The sequence below is a fragment of the Strix aluco genome, chromosome 2 (genome assembly GCF_031877795.1).
Source record: "Strix aluco isolate bStrAlu1 chromosome 2, bStrAlu1.hap1, whole genome shotgun sequence".
NCBI classification, from domain to species: Eukaryota; Metazoa; Chordata; class Aves; order Strigiformes; family Strigidae; genus Strix; species Strix aluco.
The window spans coordinates 7782524-7801401 of record NC_133932.1 but is presented as its reverse complement, the minus strand read 5'-3'; the positions used below and the strand labels follow the sequence as shown (position 1 = coordinate 7801401).

Here is an 18878-nt window from a genome sequence, read left to right as displayed (position 1 = left end):
GAATTTCTGAGAGAGATGCACAGTGGCTGTGGAACTTGCACCCCAAGTAAAGAAGTCCCTCTGTAGCTATCTGGATGAACAGTCGCAAGGTGAAGAGTAAGGAGAGCAATTGGCAAAGAAAACTCTTCTTCAAATGTTTGTAGATATAATGTAGATATAATGTAGATGTAATGTAATGTAATGTCAATCTGCAAAAAAGATTTTTTAAAAAAGAGAAGGTTTTTCATATACATAAGTAACTGAACCAGGAAGGAGAAAGTAGCTATGCAAAGAGGAGGGCGTCAAAAATAAAAGTAATTGTTAAAATTAAATAAACATAAAATAGTCTTCAACCAGGAATATTATAGTAAAGTGTGGCGCAGAGGAAAGGAGTGTAATGAATATGAGGGTATAGGAACTAACACAACTGATTTGAAAACAGAGAAAACATACATGTGGTGAATCTAAGAACACAAGCTAAGACTTGGATTTTGCTGGATTTTTTTAAACCATAATAATTTTTATTCTTAAGAAAGCAACAAGGAGTTACAGATTTTTGCAAAATAACAAACACGGTTCAGATGAACTTTACCTTATCTGCGCTCACTCAGTTTTTGGAGTTGGAGACCTGGCAAGTAATTTTTTCCTCCAACCTGGACTTACGGGACGTGTCAGCAGGTAACCTACCCTTTCACCCCTTAAGAATTATCATCTGCCTTGTATATGACACTGATGGGGAATTTCCAGCCCCTTCCTCAAGGAGAAGCATTTATCCAGAAAGTCGGTTGTTGGTAGCAAATGATCAGTGTACAGGAGCATCAAAATCTGTGATTTTTTGTGGTTTTACCATGGCCTCTTAGCTCATGTTTCAACAATCTGCTGGCTGAATACTCTAACCCAGAACAGAGGCTGTGCCAGAGAGTGAGGTCCACTGTATAAATTACAATTCAAAACAGAGTCGGCATTTTAACTGAGTTCACCAGGCTCATGCAAATATCTTACTTTGTCAGTAGAAACAAAATAAAAGAAACTCTCTGCTCCCCTTACTCTCTGTTCTCCTAAATGTCACTCCTGTTTTCCTAGTGCCTGAACCATTTGCTCCTAAAACATTTGCAGCTGCCATCACCTTTTCCACAACCCACTTCCCTTCACTGGTGTGCCTTTTTACCATTCTCCATTTGCCTCTCCCCATCAGGCAGGTCTCCTCTATCCAAACCCATTACCTTTCCTGTTTCTCGTCTTTCTGCTCTGTCATCCCAAGCCTTTTTGCCCTGCTCTGACCTCTCTGATTTCCACAATGCCGTCATTTCTATTCCCGTTCTTCGAACAAGTGGAAACACTGCAAAGCACATCAGCCTGGAGTGTGTGGAGTATTGCTCTTACCCTGCACAAGACGTGTGGGCTGCACAAATGGGGTCAAAAGTCATGGAGGTCTGGAGTGTGTGATCTGGACCAAGAGCAACCTCAGTTGCCAGGCTTGGGTCCCCTTTTCCAGTTCAGAGCCTGCCACAGCAGAAGACCTGTTTTGAAAAACACCAAATGCCCAGTTTCTTCTAATCAAATCCCTCAAGCTGAAATTTAGGAAGAGTTTTAACTTTCCATTGGTCAAGTTACAAGCTTAAACTAGGAGCCTAAGGATTTGCTGAACCCAAATTGAAGCCTCTCGCCTTTTACCTAAGCTGGCATTGTCCTCACCAAGATGAACAGAGCAGGAAAATTCAGTTCCTTGCAGCTCTCCAAAGCTTCTGCTGACTCTGCTAATGAGCAGGACCATCAACATTGACCTAGCTTGGCATTCATGCTCTGATTAATTAAACTGCATCTGACACCAGCCCACATTAAATGCGAGTTAAAGTAAGAAATGGCTACCAGCTGGCATTTGCCAGATGGCTACGCACTGGTATAAGGGTGATATCCACTTCCCTGTACAGCTTTCCCTCTTGCAGGGTCGGGTTAACTAGACTGACCTGAAGATGACTGTGGATTTTCAGCTTCTGCTGTGTATGCTGAAGGTTACTTAACCAAATTTGCAGTTTATAGAAGTATACATATATATTGACAGGGGCGAATTTGTCTCTTTCTCCCTCCGTGAATTAACAGCCTGTGTCTCTCCAGTGTACCCTATAGCAATACCAGAAGGAAAATGATCCAGTCTCCTAGATGTATGCACACCCTGGCTGATCCCAAGAGGTAGAGGTTGTGACGTTCCTATCTCCGACCCACACCCTAACCACCACATTTGCAAGGGTTGCAACCTCCCCGTAGTCTGACTCTGACACCTCCTGCACAGCGAAGAAGCAGGATCAGTGGTAATAAGGCTGCAACTGAAGTCATACGATCTCCAGGAGCAGGGAGATACCAGAACTAAATCCTCTGGCATCAACAGAAGGAGGCCAGAAGCAGAATAGCAGCAGTGCCAGTGACACTGGCACTAAAGGTAAAACGAGCCCAATTCATACCTACCATAAGCCACGATTTCAGGGCAGCTATACCAGTTTACAGCAGCTAAGTGGCTGATCTGGTGAGAGATGGTTCACAGGTTGAAATTTTTCATGGTCTCTTACACTAGCCTTGAACACTGACTTACTCTGAGACCCTATTATTTAAGCATCTTTTTTTTTTCCTCTCACCAGATTACCCATAGTTTTGACTGGCTCCATTTTTAAGTATCCAGCATAGATACTGGCACCCGAATTTTGGACATGTGTTTACAGCTGCTGTGGTCTGCAGCTACAGTTGGGTGCTCAGCATCTTTCAAAATCAGGTACATGATATGCAAAGGATGAGGCCCTGATGTAGAGACCAGTCTAGGAAGTCTGGCTGTCTGTTCTCACTTCTGTTAACTTCCTTGTGTAAAACAGAGTGATAATATTGGGCAACTTATATGGGATGTTTTGAGGACAGGTGAGTTTTTGTAAGCAACTTTAAAGGATGGCCAGTTTGGTTTTGCACAGTGGCTGAAGGATCAGAGCACCCAGCTTTAACTGCTCCTGGCCCAGCTTAGGTTCCCTGTGTTCATTTGCTTCGGTTTCCTCTGCATAAAACTGGGATGTACCTGTTGTGTTTTCCGCAGGATACCTGCACAGACAAGTTTATTCTTATGGGTAAAGCATTATGAGACTTCCCAGAAAGGATCTCTAAGGACAGAAAACAGAATAGCATTAAAGAAAAAAAAAGTAATTGCTGCTACTCCTGCTCCGGGGACCAATCCCCTGTCTCCACAACTCAGACCATATGCTCCTGAGAGCGTGTGTCTGGAGAAGAAAAACATCCTTGTATGGTTATAAATCTCACAGGGACCACTTAAGCTGGAAGTGTAGACAAGGACAAGCTGCACTCAGCGTGGTTTTGGTCACCACGCAAGTGATGCCTTCCATTACTAAGCTCTGAGCTCAGGTTCATCAGCAACCTTTATCGATAAGAGAGGGCTCCTTCTTGCATAGCCACCTCACCCTAGATCTGCACCGAGACTGGGGATGGCGAGCGCGGTGTCTGTCCATCCACCCGGGCCAGTTTTCACCTGGCCAGCCCAGGCGAGGAGAGCAGTGGTCCAGGCTAGCAGACATCCCGGCTCCTGGTGAGGTCCTCCTGCCTGAGACGGTGAGATGAAAGCCAGACCTCATGTCCTGAGATAGCACTTCTGACCATGAGCTTAAAAAAGAAAGGGGTGTGAGTCGGTGCTGCTGTGGCTCTGCAGCAGCTGTAAGCTGTTGCATCAGTTTACAGCCATTTCAGAGGAATCCCACCCACCACCACAACTAATAACTAACATTTCTAACTAGTGCCTCTGAAATGGGTTTAAATAGTGTAATAAGACAGACGCTGTTGGTAACATGCCCACTTGCTCTCATCTGTTGCCTCAACAAGCTCATTCTGTTCTTAAATTAGTGTATTTATTACAAAATAAACCAAATCCTAACCACCCTTCTGCTCTGTAAATAATGAAAAAAAATCATATACTCCAGCCCATTTAACTGAAGCAAACATTACCTGTACCATTACTGAATGGGTTGCCAAATGCCTTTTCTTTTACAGAAAAGAATAGTATTTCTTTGACATACTGTTTCCAGTTGCTTACAATTAGAATTTGCAATTTACAATTGCAAAACTGAGTAGGTAAGGCATTCTAAAAATTACTTCAAATATTCTTTGATGGCTTCAATGCATTTTTAAATAAACCAGAGAAAGTTATTAACTGAAAAATAAAAAAAGCCAGTTGAGCCCCTAAAACTGTTTGCTACTTGGTTATTTCTAACAAAGAGCAAGTTTGTTTGCTTTGGTTTGGTTTGAATGCTCCCATGAGCTCAGCTTTAGGCTTGTGCTCAACTAGGCACGCTTGCCTGAATTGGGGTCCTAAATGATGGTCTGTGGCTATGCAGTGAATTCCTGAGTCCTCACTGGAGTTCTCATGAATTCACTTAATTTTGGGGGGTCCTTTTCTTTTGACTGTGTCTCAGAACAGATTAGCAGTCCCTAGGTCTGCCAGGCAGGAGGGCATCTACCTGTGCTCCTAGAACTTGGCTTTCCAGCCAAAACGAAGGTGTTTCAGACCTAGTCAAGCTAGGTATATTAACTGCTCTTGCTTCTCTCAGGGACACGGTGCAGGAGCAGCAGCCTACCTTCAAGGTTGCAAAGGTGCTGTTTTCAAACAAGTTCCTTATTGCTTTCTTTGGGATGCCATATTAAGCAAGGAACAGAAACATAAGCAGAAAGCACGTGATACCAGTGAGCAGTGAAGTTTGAACAATTAAATTAATTCAGGGAAAAAAAAAAGATGCAGGATGTTTCAAACACAGCTGGGGAAAAGCCAGTTTTGTACATCCAAAGGAGAGTTGGAAGCAACAATCTTTACACCCAAATTCCTAAATCTTCTTTTCAAGGGCTCCGAAAGGAGCACGGCGAAGGGGAAACAGGTTGTTCAGACTCGGCGCTTGAAAGTAGAAACCAAAGTCTTTCGAGTCTGCTCTCGAGATTCGCACATGCCTGTCAGCAGCACGGGGTCTGTCTTGTGCTCCACTTGGTAGAAGGGACAGTTCTTCAGGTGCTCCGACATGCACGCGACGTCGTTGCGCTGCCATTTGTTCACTCTGGAGAACAGGCTGCTGAACTGCCAGATCTAATACGGGAAAAGAGAGAGAAATTAGGGAGGGGAAATGGGAATGTTGGTAAAATTCCTGTTTCCCATCTTAGAAAGGATTTTAAAAAGCTGTATATGTTTATAGTGGGTGTGCATTACTCGTACTGGACAGGCTGGTGAACATCTGATGTGCAGGGCTGGCATAACAAGCAAAAATGGGATCTGTATTGTGATGTACCTCGTACTTGCTGGCTTTGCTGCTTTAGCCATCACCTGCCATTTTTAATGGGAAAGTATCCTCCTACAGTTTTTGGTGTAGGGCAGTCCAGTGCAGGGCATGAGGAAATCCAGGACACCTGACCACCACACCTCTACAGAAAACTCCGTCGCATGTACAGTGTGATCCAAGAGCTTTACAAAGCAAAGTGACTACAGCTTGCTTGTGTGATCCATATCTCAAAGAAACCTGACTTCATAAAGACCTTCCAAAGCATCTATCAGCAACTTCAAAGTAATTAACATTACAACACTGTTGTTATTCACCCCACCCCAGCACAAGCCTGGGAAATCTATGGTTAAAGTTATTCCTAGAGGACATACAAGCTTGTGAAAAATAGAAACGTGCAGTTAAAATTTTCCAATTCCGTTTGCAGTGATACCATGTACCATTTAGTGATATACTAACGTAGTGACAGACTGTGATTAAGCCACTTTAGTATTTGCTGCATACTGTTAAATCAACTGAATTTTTAAAGTCATAGTGGATTTCTTCTCCTTGAAAGTGTTTCTTCCTGTGGAAGAACGACAGTATGTGGGTGTACTATGCTTAAGATTACCTGACCCTGTCTTAGTCCTAAGTAATCATAGCTATTATACACAGTAGTCAAGAAATTCAGACTAATTACAAACAGAATGTTTTCAAGCAGAGTCTGTGCATTGGAGACAAAATTCCTGTGTGGCCAGTACAGAGAGCTAACATGAAAAGGGTTAGATAGTCCTTAAATTCAATGCTGCTAGTTTGAAATTGCGCCAAAATAACTGAAGTTAATCGCTGTATCATTGCTTAGCCGAAATGTCTTCCTTTTACTGAAGGAAGCCACATCCTCCAATAAATTATTTCAGTGGCTAATTCCTGTTTTGGATTGGGCTAATTCAACCTACAGCCACTGAACTGTGTTACACAGATTTTTGAATTCATCACGCTTCATGTTTAATAAAGAGTACCTTCTCTTAATAAACTGCTGAGCTTCCATTTGATAAGAATTGATAGGTGGAGATCTTCAGGGGTCCACCTGAAAGCCAGGTCCTTAGACACTTCCCTAGATCTCTAAATTATTTGTTCCTAGATCTCTGTCTTGTCGGATTGGTCATGCTGGAGTCTCTCATGTTATTCTTCCGAACAGTTTTATGTTAGAGCAGAAAAAAATCTGGAATAACTATTGTTCAACTAGGACTTAGACTGAGCTGTGATTACATATTTCTTTCAGACTACCTCAACAGCCAATAAAGGTGGTAATTCTCCAGCACAAACAGTGGGAGATCAGCTTTGCAGAAGGCTTCCTGTCCCCACGCTGCTCCCTCAGGTGCTCACAACCCAACAAATCATGGCAGTCCTGTGAACTGTAATCATGACAGCCCTTGAGGCTTGAAGCGAACACCTGAGCTCCTTTCACAGCCATACTTCCTTGTTCTTTACCTTTTTGGCATTCTAAATCATGTTTTACTTTTGACATAGGCTAGATCAGCTTGTAAAGAACGAGAAAAAGTATCAACTTCAAGTTCTTCAAAAATCCATGTGTAACCCTTAGGTATCAGGAATTCTCAGTGCCTGGTGTCTAAAAATGGTGCACATGCAAACAGGTTACCCAAGACAAGCTTGAGTGGGGACTTTCAGCTAGTCAGAAGATGTCCATTTACACCATCCTACCTTTGCTAGAGGTACTGCATTTTACAGTCCTGACCCCTGACAACTGTGGTGCAAATTCACAACCTTGTGAACCTTCCCCACATCTGCATGCTTATATGCAGCATCTCTTGCTACACTTGTGTTTTATCTGGAGAGAACCCATGACTGTCTTTTTCCCGGTGTCACCATCACTTGCCTTTTTGCGAGCTTTCCATGAAGTACCGCCATGGGAATATCTTTTTTTCTCCCAGATCAGCAGGACCATTCCCCTCTCTTGAAGAAGAGTGGCACAGATGTCCCTCATCAGCACTGACACTTGCGATAGCTGAGATAAACTGAAGCTGTCCAGGAACCCCGCAATGTACTTGAGCACTTCTACTGGGAGGCTGCTCAGCAAGTCCTTATCTCTCCCTTGGTTAGCCACTGTGGAATTGCACTTCCCTGATTCAGAAAGGAGGGTGTCCATCTCTGGCTTAATAGCAAATGTCTTGAGAGGCCTGCTATATATAACCTTGGCCTTAAGTCCATCAGGGCGGAAGTGATTTTGAACAAAAGTACATCCCAAGTAGGCCAGTGGGCAACGATGCTGGAACCATCCATCCAGACATGACTGGATATCAGCATGCACATTCTTGAAGTGGGATGGGAACTCGTCCCTCCTGAAGAAATGACTGCAAGTGAATGTGAAAGCTGAACTGCTTTTATTGTGTCTTCTGGTTACACATTCGGTGTAGAGCTCCACGTGGAGTTCTGGTGGGCTTTCTTCATCCAGAATATCTGCTAGAACGGCATTGGAGGAGAAGGGCTCCAGAGGAAAGCTGTATGTCTGTGTTGCAAAATCCATAAAAAGTCCATCGATACCCCTTGCTTCGGAGATCTCATGGCCTTTCAGCTCTTTTTCCAGTGCACACAGCAGTGTGGCTTTAACTATATTTGCCTTAGGTAGTTCTTCTAGGTTTATTCCCAATTCTGAGGTATCCACTGACTTGTCTGAAGTTGGCATCTTGTGGCCCAGTGCATCTCCTAGTCGTGCTCTTTTGCCACAGTAACTGACTGGCACTTTGAAGGTGTAGACAGTCTTCACCTCCTGTGCTTCCAAGTTCCCATAGACAAAGTCTTTTTCTTTGGGAGTGCAAGCAGCTAGCTGGCCAAAGCGGATCAGCATTCCCCCATGATGTACCAGATACATGTTGTAATCACCTACACCGACTTCCTTCTTCAGCCTCTCCAGGACACCTTCTTGCCAGGGAGCCAGTCCTGTCATTTCTCTGTTTGGTGTTACTTGTTCAGGATTTTGGTCCTTCGCCTCTTCTGCACCACCAGGTACTTCCTTTGCCTTCTCTGCAGAACTGTCAGCATGAGGGGCTGATGCTGTTTTCTTGGAGGCCTCTGTCTTTTGTCCTGTGCTGGCTGCTGAGCCTGTTACCTTGCAAGCCAGAAGCTCTTTGCTGAAAATGTTCTCCCAGGTTTTGTAACTCCCCAGATCCATTCCCTCTTTGTCCTTTGCCAGATCTTCACGATCACGTTGGCTGAGCTCAGACAACTGGTTGTCACCTTCTTGGGAACCACAGGCTACTCCTCCTACAGCACCTTCTTCCCCACCCATGGCTTCATCCATTAGCTCTACCACTTCAACCTTTCTCCTCCACTCTGGAAACAAGTCAGCTATTTTCAAAGTCCTGAAAAGTATCTTCTGGTCTCTGAGCGCCAAAGCTGTGTCCAGACACTCTTCGTTCAAGGTCTCCTTCATGATGTTCTTGTGGAGGGTTGTGTCTGAATCCACATTTGGCCAGCGGTTCCACTCCATTGAGCAGCAGACAACACTGGCTGGACAGACCTGGAGGTGCTTCGCCAGCTTAAAGCGGGCCATGGAAAAAGGGCAGCCGTAGGCTGAGTTGAGGCAGGAGACCTGCTCTAAGGGACAGAGCAATTGATGCTCCTCTTCTTTGCACATGTGGAAGGTGGCCCCGCAGTGAAAGCGGCAGCTGATCACCATGCAGGAGACGGAGGGCTCAACCGGCGCGCGGCAGTGCCGGCTGAAACATCTCTCACAGTGCCTGTGCTGCCCAGGGGGAGCTTTCTGAGCCCGGTGCTGTGTGTAGCAAAGACAAGAAGACAACAGTTATTGCCCAAAGGAGCAAGGATGGCCACAGACCCTCCGTGCCTGTGCTGGGTTTCTACACGTGAGGTGCTCACACGCACTTCTAGCGGGAATAAGGCTGTGGGCAAATCTCTGCCAGCTCCATACAGTCACGTATCAGTACTGATCCCTGCGGCACAGCGTGGCCTGATAGCGGCACAGATATAAGTAAGGTCTTTACTCTTTAGCCCAGCAGAGGCAGCCAGGGTTTGGGAGAGAGCTGTTTTTACACTGGGTTTACACTGGGTATTACACTGAGTATTTACACTGGGTCTATCAATACCGAGCTGCTGAAATCAAGAGTGCCAGAGGCACAGCGAGGGAGCTTCCCACTTCTGCAACACTGCTTGAGTAGGAAAGATGATGTTTCTTTCTCCTCTGTAGAAAAACTAGCTGGTCGTTCGGCCTACATGTCTTGTCATCCCCCCGTAAAGACATTGTGCAAATGAATCTCCCTTTGTTCTACACCAGCAAGGCTGAGAGTGAAGATTATCTTCATGATCCCACTTTCCAGTGTGGAAAACAGCTTGGGTAAAGGCTAATTTGCCTGGCCTGCTTTACTCTGCTTTCCTGCTTTACCCTTACACTCCTAGATTATGCCTGCACGTTGTGGAACAAAGACTGGGGGGGGGACTTTCCTTCAGGCAGGTTATTTGCTACATCTACTTTCAGGTGTCAAAACCCAGAATAAGGCAATGCCTCGGTCTGCGCTTTCGAGAGAAGCTCCAGAGTGCAGTGGAGGCTTGTTGCAAGGTTATACTCACTCAGATAAATCAATTTTCTTTCACTTTTTTTTACAGCCTGCCTTTCACCTTTCTTCCCCTTGCTGTCACCAGTGAGTGCTGAGTAGATAGGAAGGTGTGTAGTTAGGGCAGAAGGGGAGCGACAAAGGTCTAACCTCAGCAGAGCTTTTCCCTTCCTGTGATGGTGCAGGGGAGAAGTCAGCCTGAGCATTCCTTTTACAGGGTGTCTCTTTGAGAAAGAATACATTTTTCCCCCTTTGGGATTTGTTTTAGAGCATGATCCTACAGAAAACTGTCACCGCTGCTCTAGTTTTTCAGTTCACCCTACATACTTCCGACAAGTCAGTGTCACACACTATCCAGAACTGAATAGGTGATCCTGAGCTGATCATATGTTAGATTCAATTTATGAAGGTGTTAGTGACACCGCAAGGGGCCAGAAAATAGAGGAAGTGGTCCCAGGCAACAAGCAATAAACAATATCAGTCTCTGTTTCATATATTCAGCTCCCACCAGACAGCTCCATGAATTTAACATTTTGCAGTTGACAGACTGGATTAAAAGAACAAGTTGAGGTTGCCAAACCAAATGTTTCAGAAATCTCAACCAGCTTTATTATATAGACAGGTTAAATGTTTTCTTGAGGAAGACTGCATTTCTGTTCTCACACTTCCATATTAACGTGGTTTCAAAATATATATAATTTTTTTCCTCTCCTCCTCTTAAAAACCTTTGCTATAAAAAGGACATACAATTTTCCTGAGGTCCAACAACAAAAAGCAGAAGTACAAGAACATGATGTATGAAGATCCTTATATAAAAAGTTGTCAGTACCAGATTACTGGTTTTGTGTCATAATGAACCACTGGCTTGGTTTCATTATTGTGTTTTTCATTATTTCCCAGTTAATTAAATCAGTTTAATGTAAAAATAATGCATTTATGAAGTCTGCTTCCAAAAGTCCCCAGTTCCCCTTGCTTATAATATCTCTACCTTTGCAATAATTTCTGGCAATATCTTTTAATCCTTCCTAAAAATGGGAAAACAGAAGCACAGAGTCTGACAGCAAGTAAATGGAGATGGTGATTAGCATAAGGCATGTCTTCTGTTGTAAAAAATCTAAGAAATGACATTCCGGGTCAGACCGGTGGTCCATCCAGCCCAGCAGTCTTCTTCAACAATGTCCACAAGAAATGCTGTTAAGGGTCAACATGTAGGACCCCCTGTGGTCCTTTCCCCTCTTACACAGTTGTTGGATTAGAGAACTAGAGGCTGCTCAGTCATTACTTGGAGCTACTTCCCTGGATACCTTCCACTGGTATCAGTAACTTGGCCCAAAGAAGAGCCGCTGCAAGTAGAAAACTCCTGACTTTCTACTCCGTACTGTAGGGACTGAAAATCTTTGTGGAAGGGAAAAAGCTAATAATAAGGAGGAACTGGAGTTCTGTTTCCAAACAGGACTCAGGGTGCTTTTTTTTTTTGTCAAAACGAGAAAAAGATTTTTGACAAGTCTTCCCACCATGCTTTCTATGTGGTAGGAACTACTACAGGCCCAGCAGACTCTCTGGGGAAAAAATAGAAGTTGTTAGTAAAATAATTTAGACTTTGACTTTTTCCTAAGGTTAAAAAAAATACAGTAGTGTCATTTACCTAGATATGAGTGCTTTTGCAACCCCAGGCTTAAGTGACCTGGCCCTGAGGAGGGCTGTGCTGCAGAGGAAGTGGGCTCAGGCTCAAGGGGAAGAGACACTGCGTGAAGCTGCTTCCCCTCTCTTTGGTGAAGGTACTGTCTTAAGTTCTCCTCTTTCACACTTTCACACCCCGGCAGTGGAAGTCATGAACAACACTGAAGAAGGAAAGATGTCTGGGAAAGGCAATGCTTGTGGGTTCCTGCAGTCACTAAACACCACATACTCGTTTTTAAATTTGGTGTGCGTTAATTGCTCAATGCATCTTCGTTCCATCCTTTGCCAACTTTCAGCGCTGACCAATACCTGTTTACACCTCCTAATGAATCAACCCCATTCCTCCTTGGTCCTGCAGAGTAAAGCAACATGTTCTTGTTGGTCCCTTTACCCAGGGACAAACTTACAGAGTATAAGGCTTGGGTACCTTCACCTTTGTTTGCATGAAAAGAGAGAGAGCAATGCAGAAAATTAGTATTTCATGACTATTAGAACATTAGAACTAGTAGAACATTCTCTGCCTCGTCTTGGGAAGCACTGGCTTCTGCACAGGGGTGACACCAGGGTGCTGCCCTGGGTGGACCCAGACACATCCAGCCCTTAAATACATGTGGTCTAGGGTGGCATCTATCCTGCTTTAGGCTGTTTAGTTACATCTACTTTTATGTGGCTCAGAGAAGCAGGAGATACAGATGGATTTATTTCACATTGGCAGCATCCTTGCTGCTCTCATTCTTGTAACATTTTGCTGCAAATATAATCTCTAAAAATAGTCCCAGCTATGACTTGCATAAGGTCAGAGGAAGGCTGGGTACATTACACTGCAATGAAAACATGAATGTGTGAACAATACTTTCCACTGCAAAAGTAACTCTCAGAGAGCAATAACTGATAAATAAAAATACATCAGAGGCACGGGCCTTATGGTTCTCCAAAACACAGAAAGGGCTGATGGCAAAGTTTCTGGAGAGGAGCCTGCTTTCACCCTGCTGGATGCTGAAACAAACCACATCTGAATCACATATAGAGAAAGAAATACATGCTTTGTTTATGAAAAGTGACCATATTGGAGCACTCAGATCTAGAATCAGTCTTCATCATTATTCAGGTATTTTCTAGTTGAGTTTACCTCATCTCTAACTTGTATATGCTGTTATTTTCAGACAAATGATTTATATGCCTCTCTTCTCATTATGAAATCTGTGAAGCTACAGGACAGGACAGGAAGGAGGGATAGAGAATTTTTCTGATATTTATCAGTGTTTGAATGCTTTTTTTATTCTGACATGCCGGTAATCAGGAGCTCTGTATTTTAACTGATGATCTAGTTAGCTCTGTGGTTTAGTTGATGGTATTATTGTCAGTACACAAACTACAACTTTCAAAACCCTGAGCTGAAAGTTTACAAATTCTTGTCTCAGTAAGTTTGGTACATGTCATCCAAAGGCAGGTGACACACAGATATGTCAGGTGATGAAGCATTTATCTAAATCTGTACACTTCTTGCTTCCCTGCAACTTGCAAAATTTCCTAAGAGCTGGGTTAGAAAAAAATCAACCCAAAAATGCTTACTTGAATCATGTTCAAGCTATTGTGGAAAGAAAGGATGCAAATTACAGTCCACAGTCTGTCCATTTTGGTAAATCTTTATTTTTAGACTGTCATGACAGCAAATCAAGTAAGGTTTAAAAATATACAACTGCTATTTTAACTGCAGATATGTCTGTGTCTGGAGCAGATCTGTTCAGTGACATTAATTTACAGTTTATAAACCAATTACAATTTATTTTCAGTAAATATATATTTAATTCAATTGCAGTCAATGAGCCAAAACAATACAACTGTTTTCTTATTTGGTATTTGCTGTATGTGACTGATCATAGGACATACTAAGATTATGCATCATATCTGAGATCTTCGCACACAGAATCAAGGGATGCCTCCCATTTTAAGGAACCATCAAAAAGGGCCACCAGAAACCCCTTTAAAGAGTGCCACTGCGATGAGGTTCCAAATGAACATAAAACAATCGTTCTAAGATTTACAACATGATAAGGAGCTCTTAAAAAAATCTCAGGAAAGTTTGCATCCAGATGCTGGAGCCAAGAATGTTAAAGTTATATATAATGTTACAACAGGAAAATATTTCCAAAGAATGTGAATACTTTCAGTGAAGTGTATTGGGAAGATATGAGATATTCTCTATTTTTTTTAATCCTTGTTACCCAGTATATGGTATTTATCTAATTTTTATCACAATACTTAAATCTTCAGCTGAATACAGAGTTATGAATTTCCTTACAGGGTTTTTCAACACATTTACTGTCTTAGTATCTGAGGGGGTTCACAACCAATAATGAATATATCTTTGCGGTACCTAGAGGTGCACTTGAGGTTAAAAGATACTATTACTTCTATTTGTCAGGTGTAGAATTAAAGTATAGAAAGATGGAAATAAATAGAATTAAAGATAATATTTATATAAATAAATATATATTTATATAGGAGATGCTCAGGTTCTGATGTTTCACTTGCATTTGCATGCCTCTTGCACAAAAACCCTGGCAGAGCGAGCTGTAGAATCACATGTTCTAGGAGAGCATCAAAGTCTCCTTAAACTAGATATTTTCTTCCCTTTTCATGCAGCGCTCTTCCTCAATCACTACATACTTAACAACCTCAGCAAGAAATCAGGCTTGGGTCTCCTTTTGCTGAACAGATATATTTATTTCTTGGAGCTGAGGAAGAAAACACTATGCCATTGGAAACCGTACCATACCACATTTGTACATGACTCTCAGGAGTCTTAAGTTTTCTAAAGTTCTGTCCTTTGACACAAAATAAACAGCAAATCCAAGAATGCTACCACCTGGAATCACGGTGACCCCTAAGTGAGTCAAGCCCCACATCTCAACACCCACAGCAGGGACAGCCACAGCCTGACCGCCCTGGTGTGAGGTCACTGTCCTTCGTGGTACACCTGTCCTGCACTCACCATTCAGAGTGATCTTGCACATACATGTTGCCAACCAACCTTTAAATGAGTCAGGCAATAAATATGGTACAGCTCAGGATAGGTGGAAAGGGAGAAAAAAGGGTATAGATTAAATCTTTATTAATAACACTAATAACCTTCTAGTAAGCATGTGCAAGACAGTTTCTTTGAGGCTCAGACCTTGAACAAGTTCACATGGATTTTATATGGGCACTTTGATTCCAGGGCAATCCTTCTGGTGAATCTCAAATGCTCAGTATAAGACATGCAGAGTGAAAAGATTTTCCGTGAGACAACTGACCTGTTAGATTAGCCCAAAGATGGAACAATTAACTGTGATAATTAAGGTAGCTACTCCCTGTATTTTCTGCTGAGGACCAGCTGGCTGAGGCTGTGCTTTTTCATGGCAATAACCACTAGTTCAGAGTTACTGAATGGGTTGGAATTGCTTTATACTGAAAAAAAAAAAAGCTTTAAAATGACAAGGATGGAGTAGGTCCACAGTATAGCGGATCAGTCTGGCAAAGACTTAATATTCCTTGCTTTTCTTCCAGAGCATACCTGCTGCTCAGGTTCTCACAGCGACACATCAGCTTCCCTTCAGCTTCCCTAAACCTGGAATGCAGGACCACGGAGCTCAAGAGAAGCTGTCGCACCATCACGCCTCCCCCTCACCTGGTAAATCTGTGCTGCACACAGGCAGTGAAGTGGCACTGAAACTTGCTCATGCGATTTCTGTCCAGCAAAATACACTCATGCTGTTACGTGAGGAGTAAGGGAGAGTTCAGAGTAGGGAGTAGTGAGGCAGGGGTAACACAGGGCTGGTAGAAACCCCGCACTGCACCCCCCCATCAGACCTGGATCAGCAATATTTCTTGCTCCTCCCTACCTGGTGCAACGTAGCCATAGCTCACCTGAGGCAAACCCACCCAATAATTTCAGGTGCTGAAGTGGTCCCCTGGACTGGTGGTAGGGTGCAAGGGCAGCCCAGCAGCAGGATCTTGTGCTGAGCATGTTGGGGAGTCTTGTGGGAGACAGGCAGGACAGGGAGAAGGGGGAGGCTGTGGCATGGAGCTGCTCTGCTGCTCCTCCTGCATGGGAGGGGTCCCTTGGTAGAGGCATAGTCAGGCAAATTCTCACTTTGCATCAATAACTGGGAAATGGGTTTGGTTTTGGTTTGAGTCCAGCAATTGCTTTGAAATAACGGGTTCCAGTTTAGTTCCAGTTTGAGGAAAAAAAACCCCCAACGGTCCAAACTGTTTTTTTTTTTTTCCTTTGGGCTCAGGTTCTATTTTACACCTTGGTAACAATTTCATTAACATACTTTTCTGAAAACTTCTTGAGATAATCAAGTGAATGGTTTTAAGCAAACAAAAGAAATCCAGCCCAAGGCAGATGCACTGCATAGAGAATGTCAGAGCTATTGGTTGAAGTCTAAGTCATAAAAACAAAAAAGAAAAGATTCCTGAATAAAAATTGTGAAGCAGCTACAACTCTAAGTAGTACAGTAGTACCTCTAACACTTGTGATTCTTATTTTATCATTTTATTATTCAGTCTGGCTTACAAACATACAGTTTGCAGTCTGAATCTATAAAACTCACCGGATTTTAAGTCTTAGCATTTTTGCCAGAAGATTGCTCTTGCCTCTCTGACCCTTACTGTATCTCCTTGTCTCACTTCTCTCAGAGTTTCTTGAAAATTAAAGAAATTGAGTTTTTGATTTATCATCTGTCCTGCTACTGAAGCTCCCATCTTAGAATCAGCATCTTAGTTTTTTAAAACCCCAGATACAGTGCTGCAAACTGTGGCTAACCCACTGAATATATTATGGAGGGTTTTTTTTGGAGTAGCATGTCATATAAGCGTTCACATTCACCAGCTGCTTCTGTTTTAGGGTGTCATTTAAGACATCTTGTGTCTGATTATTCTACTTCATCTTAATTACTAAAGCTGTTTTGAAGATGTCTTGATTTTCATAGCTCGATACAGTAAACATTGCATAAGGTTTGACTAATAAAGATTCCAACTCTATTTACAAAGCCTTACCTTAATCATAGAGTCCCTGTGCGTGTACACTTGCTCTCCTGGTTGTGCTCAGCTGAGTTGAAGTGAGGTGGCTAAGCGAGAACTGCGAGCAAAGAAAGAGGAGAGAATGGGAGGACACGGAGCAAGCCCAGGCAGAAACATCAAGTAGTTTTGGGATGTTAAAAATAAAACCCGTGCATGTGACCATGTAGCTCAGCTTACAGAGCCGTCTCTTCCACTGTATTTGTTAACACTGTCACTTCTGGAGTGATACTTCGCAGAGAAGTTGTGAGAGGCAGTATCAACAATACTCTGTGCCCCCTGCATGAGAGGAAAAGATCAAAACCCTTCCCAGAGCCCTCTGCCAGCTTCCTGCTGCTCTCTGATGGAGGTTTGCCCTTTATGACTTAACTCCCCTTGGTGCCCACATCAGTTTGTGGTTTCTGCTGTTGGAATTGTTGCTGTGCTCCTGGCTCCCATCATCACCAACTGGTGCAGACAGTGATGGCGGGTTTCTGATCGGCCTGGGCAGGGCGGGCAAAGAGGGGGAATGGCCCCGAGCTGAGCAGCCGGGCAGGTCACCCTGTCTGCCTCCCAGGGACCCCCAGGAGACTCCCCAGCTCCAGGCCCTCCACAGTACAGTGAGAGGGTCCCACCAGCCACTGGGAGGAAGCAGCTCCAAGGGTCACCTTTCCTCAGCCAAACCTGAGGACGCAAAGGAGAGAAATACCTTTTCACCATCAGCATGGATCCATTAAAGCATTTCATGGTGAGTTTCATGAATTTCATGGTGAGCATTGCCTACTCACGGTGAGAACAGACATACGGACACATGTCAGTGAGGTTCAGGGGTGCAGATGGGGCGGGCACTGCTTCTCCCTGGTGGGTGCTCACCCTGCCTGGATGCAAAGACACCTCTTATGACCCTGCTGCTGTATGCGACCACTTTTCACCACCTCAGAAACACACAACAACTTCTTTTGGCTGTGGCGGTGGTGGCTCTGAGATCCTAAGTCACGATAAACTTGATGCCTTTGTCTTCTCTTTCTCTTTCCCTATCTGCGAGTCCCCAGTGACTCTCTCTGTTTGAAACAGTGCAGGCAACTGTGTTTTCATTTTTAGGGCTGAACAAAATGTCAGTAGGTGACAACCAAGGCTTGCTGGTGCCAATCGTAATTTAGTAGTGCTAAATATGGTTAGCAGTCTGGCTCCGTGGCCTTTTTTAGAAAGGGCTGTATTATCGTGATACCATTTTCTGTCATCCCATTGCACTGAGGAAAACAGGGGCCAGTGGTAATATGCCTAAACCCAAATTTCACCTAATCACAAGATGATCGCTGATCTGTTTACCCCATCCACTTCCACCTCTCAACCCTCCACAGTTCAGGGTCATTCTTCAGCCCTCAATGTTGTCATCTTTTTAGACTGTGTTTAGAAAACATGCTGCTGGCGTGCCTCACTTTTATATGAAGTAAAAAATTATTCTCAAAATTCTGTATGACTGGTTTAGGAGTAAACACCCTCCAGCTGAATTAACCCAGATTACTAAAATATGTAGAGCTTCAGAAGTAGCTGTTGACAGAAATGAAGCTACCTTCCGTCTTAATTTTACAGGCACCTGATGTCAGCCTGGTTTTAGATTTCCATGTTTTCAGGCAGTCTGAACTCTGGTGGCGTTTTTTACTGTTTCCAAGTGTTGCTCGGTGATCACGCAGACCCAAACAGCCTGCCCTGGGCCTGCCTCACTCTGTTCCATACTCTGCCTCGCAGCCTCGTGTAACGCGAGCCCCAAGTTTTGTAAATCCTTGCCTGCAGGTGATGGCTGTACTCCAAAAAGGCATCATCTGCGGTGGTCTTTTAGGGCAGGGTATCACAAGACACACAGAACGAACATAGTTCACCGTGCCTGAAAATGTGTATGTGGTGGAGAGGAGGGAGCAGAAGAGCGAAGGCAATGGGTGACAGGAATTCATCCTTGTACCTGCAGCACACCATCGTATTAGCTCAGCTGCACCTGAAACCAGACTCTCGGCAAAAAAAAAGGACAACTTGCAGATCTCTGCTGCCACGCTTACCTGTGCTAATTTGATTCAAGGTCTCTCAGGAATGCCAAGCAATACTGCAACCAGACCTCCTGCTGCAGTACAGATGTGCTTACTGGTAGGGTGCAAGAAACGTGAAATCTCTGAAAGAAAAGTGTAACTCATTTATTTTTTGGTGCAAATGCTTTGGGAGAAAGCTGTTGCCTGTCTGCTTTAATGTCTCATATCTCGATTCTATGGGTAGAAATGCTGTGCTATACAGAAACCCTATGAAATATACCTGT

At 43.7% G+C, this 18878-nt stretch overlaps 1 protein-coding gene across 4 annotated transcripts; it reads right to left on the bottom strand.

Moving 5' to 3' along the window:
• Positions 1-468: 468 nt before the first annotated feature.
• FBXO40 (F-box protein 40) lies at positions 469-18728 on the bottom strand. 4 transcript variants are annotated; one of them, XR_012621201.1, is made up of 4 exons: positions 16574-16683; positions 7159-9054; positions 4482-5095; positions 469-3630 (listed from the first exon to the last, which is right to left on the bottom strand). XR_012621201.1 is itself a non-coding variant. In XM_074809668.1 (4 exons), exons 2-4 carry the CDS (start codon positions 16580-16582, stop codon positions 4898-4900), a joined length of 2103 nt encoding a protein of 700 aa, XP_074665769.1. In that variant the 5' UTR covers positions 16583-16655; positions 18628-18728; the 3' UTR covers positions 469-4897. The 4 variants fall into 4 exon arrangements, 2 of the variants coding, with proteins under 2 accessions (XP_074665769.1, XP_074665764.1); XR_012621200.1 differs by having other exon boundaries at positions 4599-5095; XM_074809668.1 differs by adding an exon at positions 18628-18728 and having other exon boundaries at positions 469-5095; positions 16574-16655.
• Positions 18729-18878: the final 150 nt, after the last annotated feature.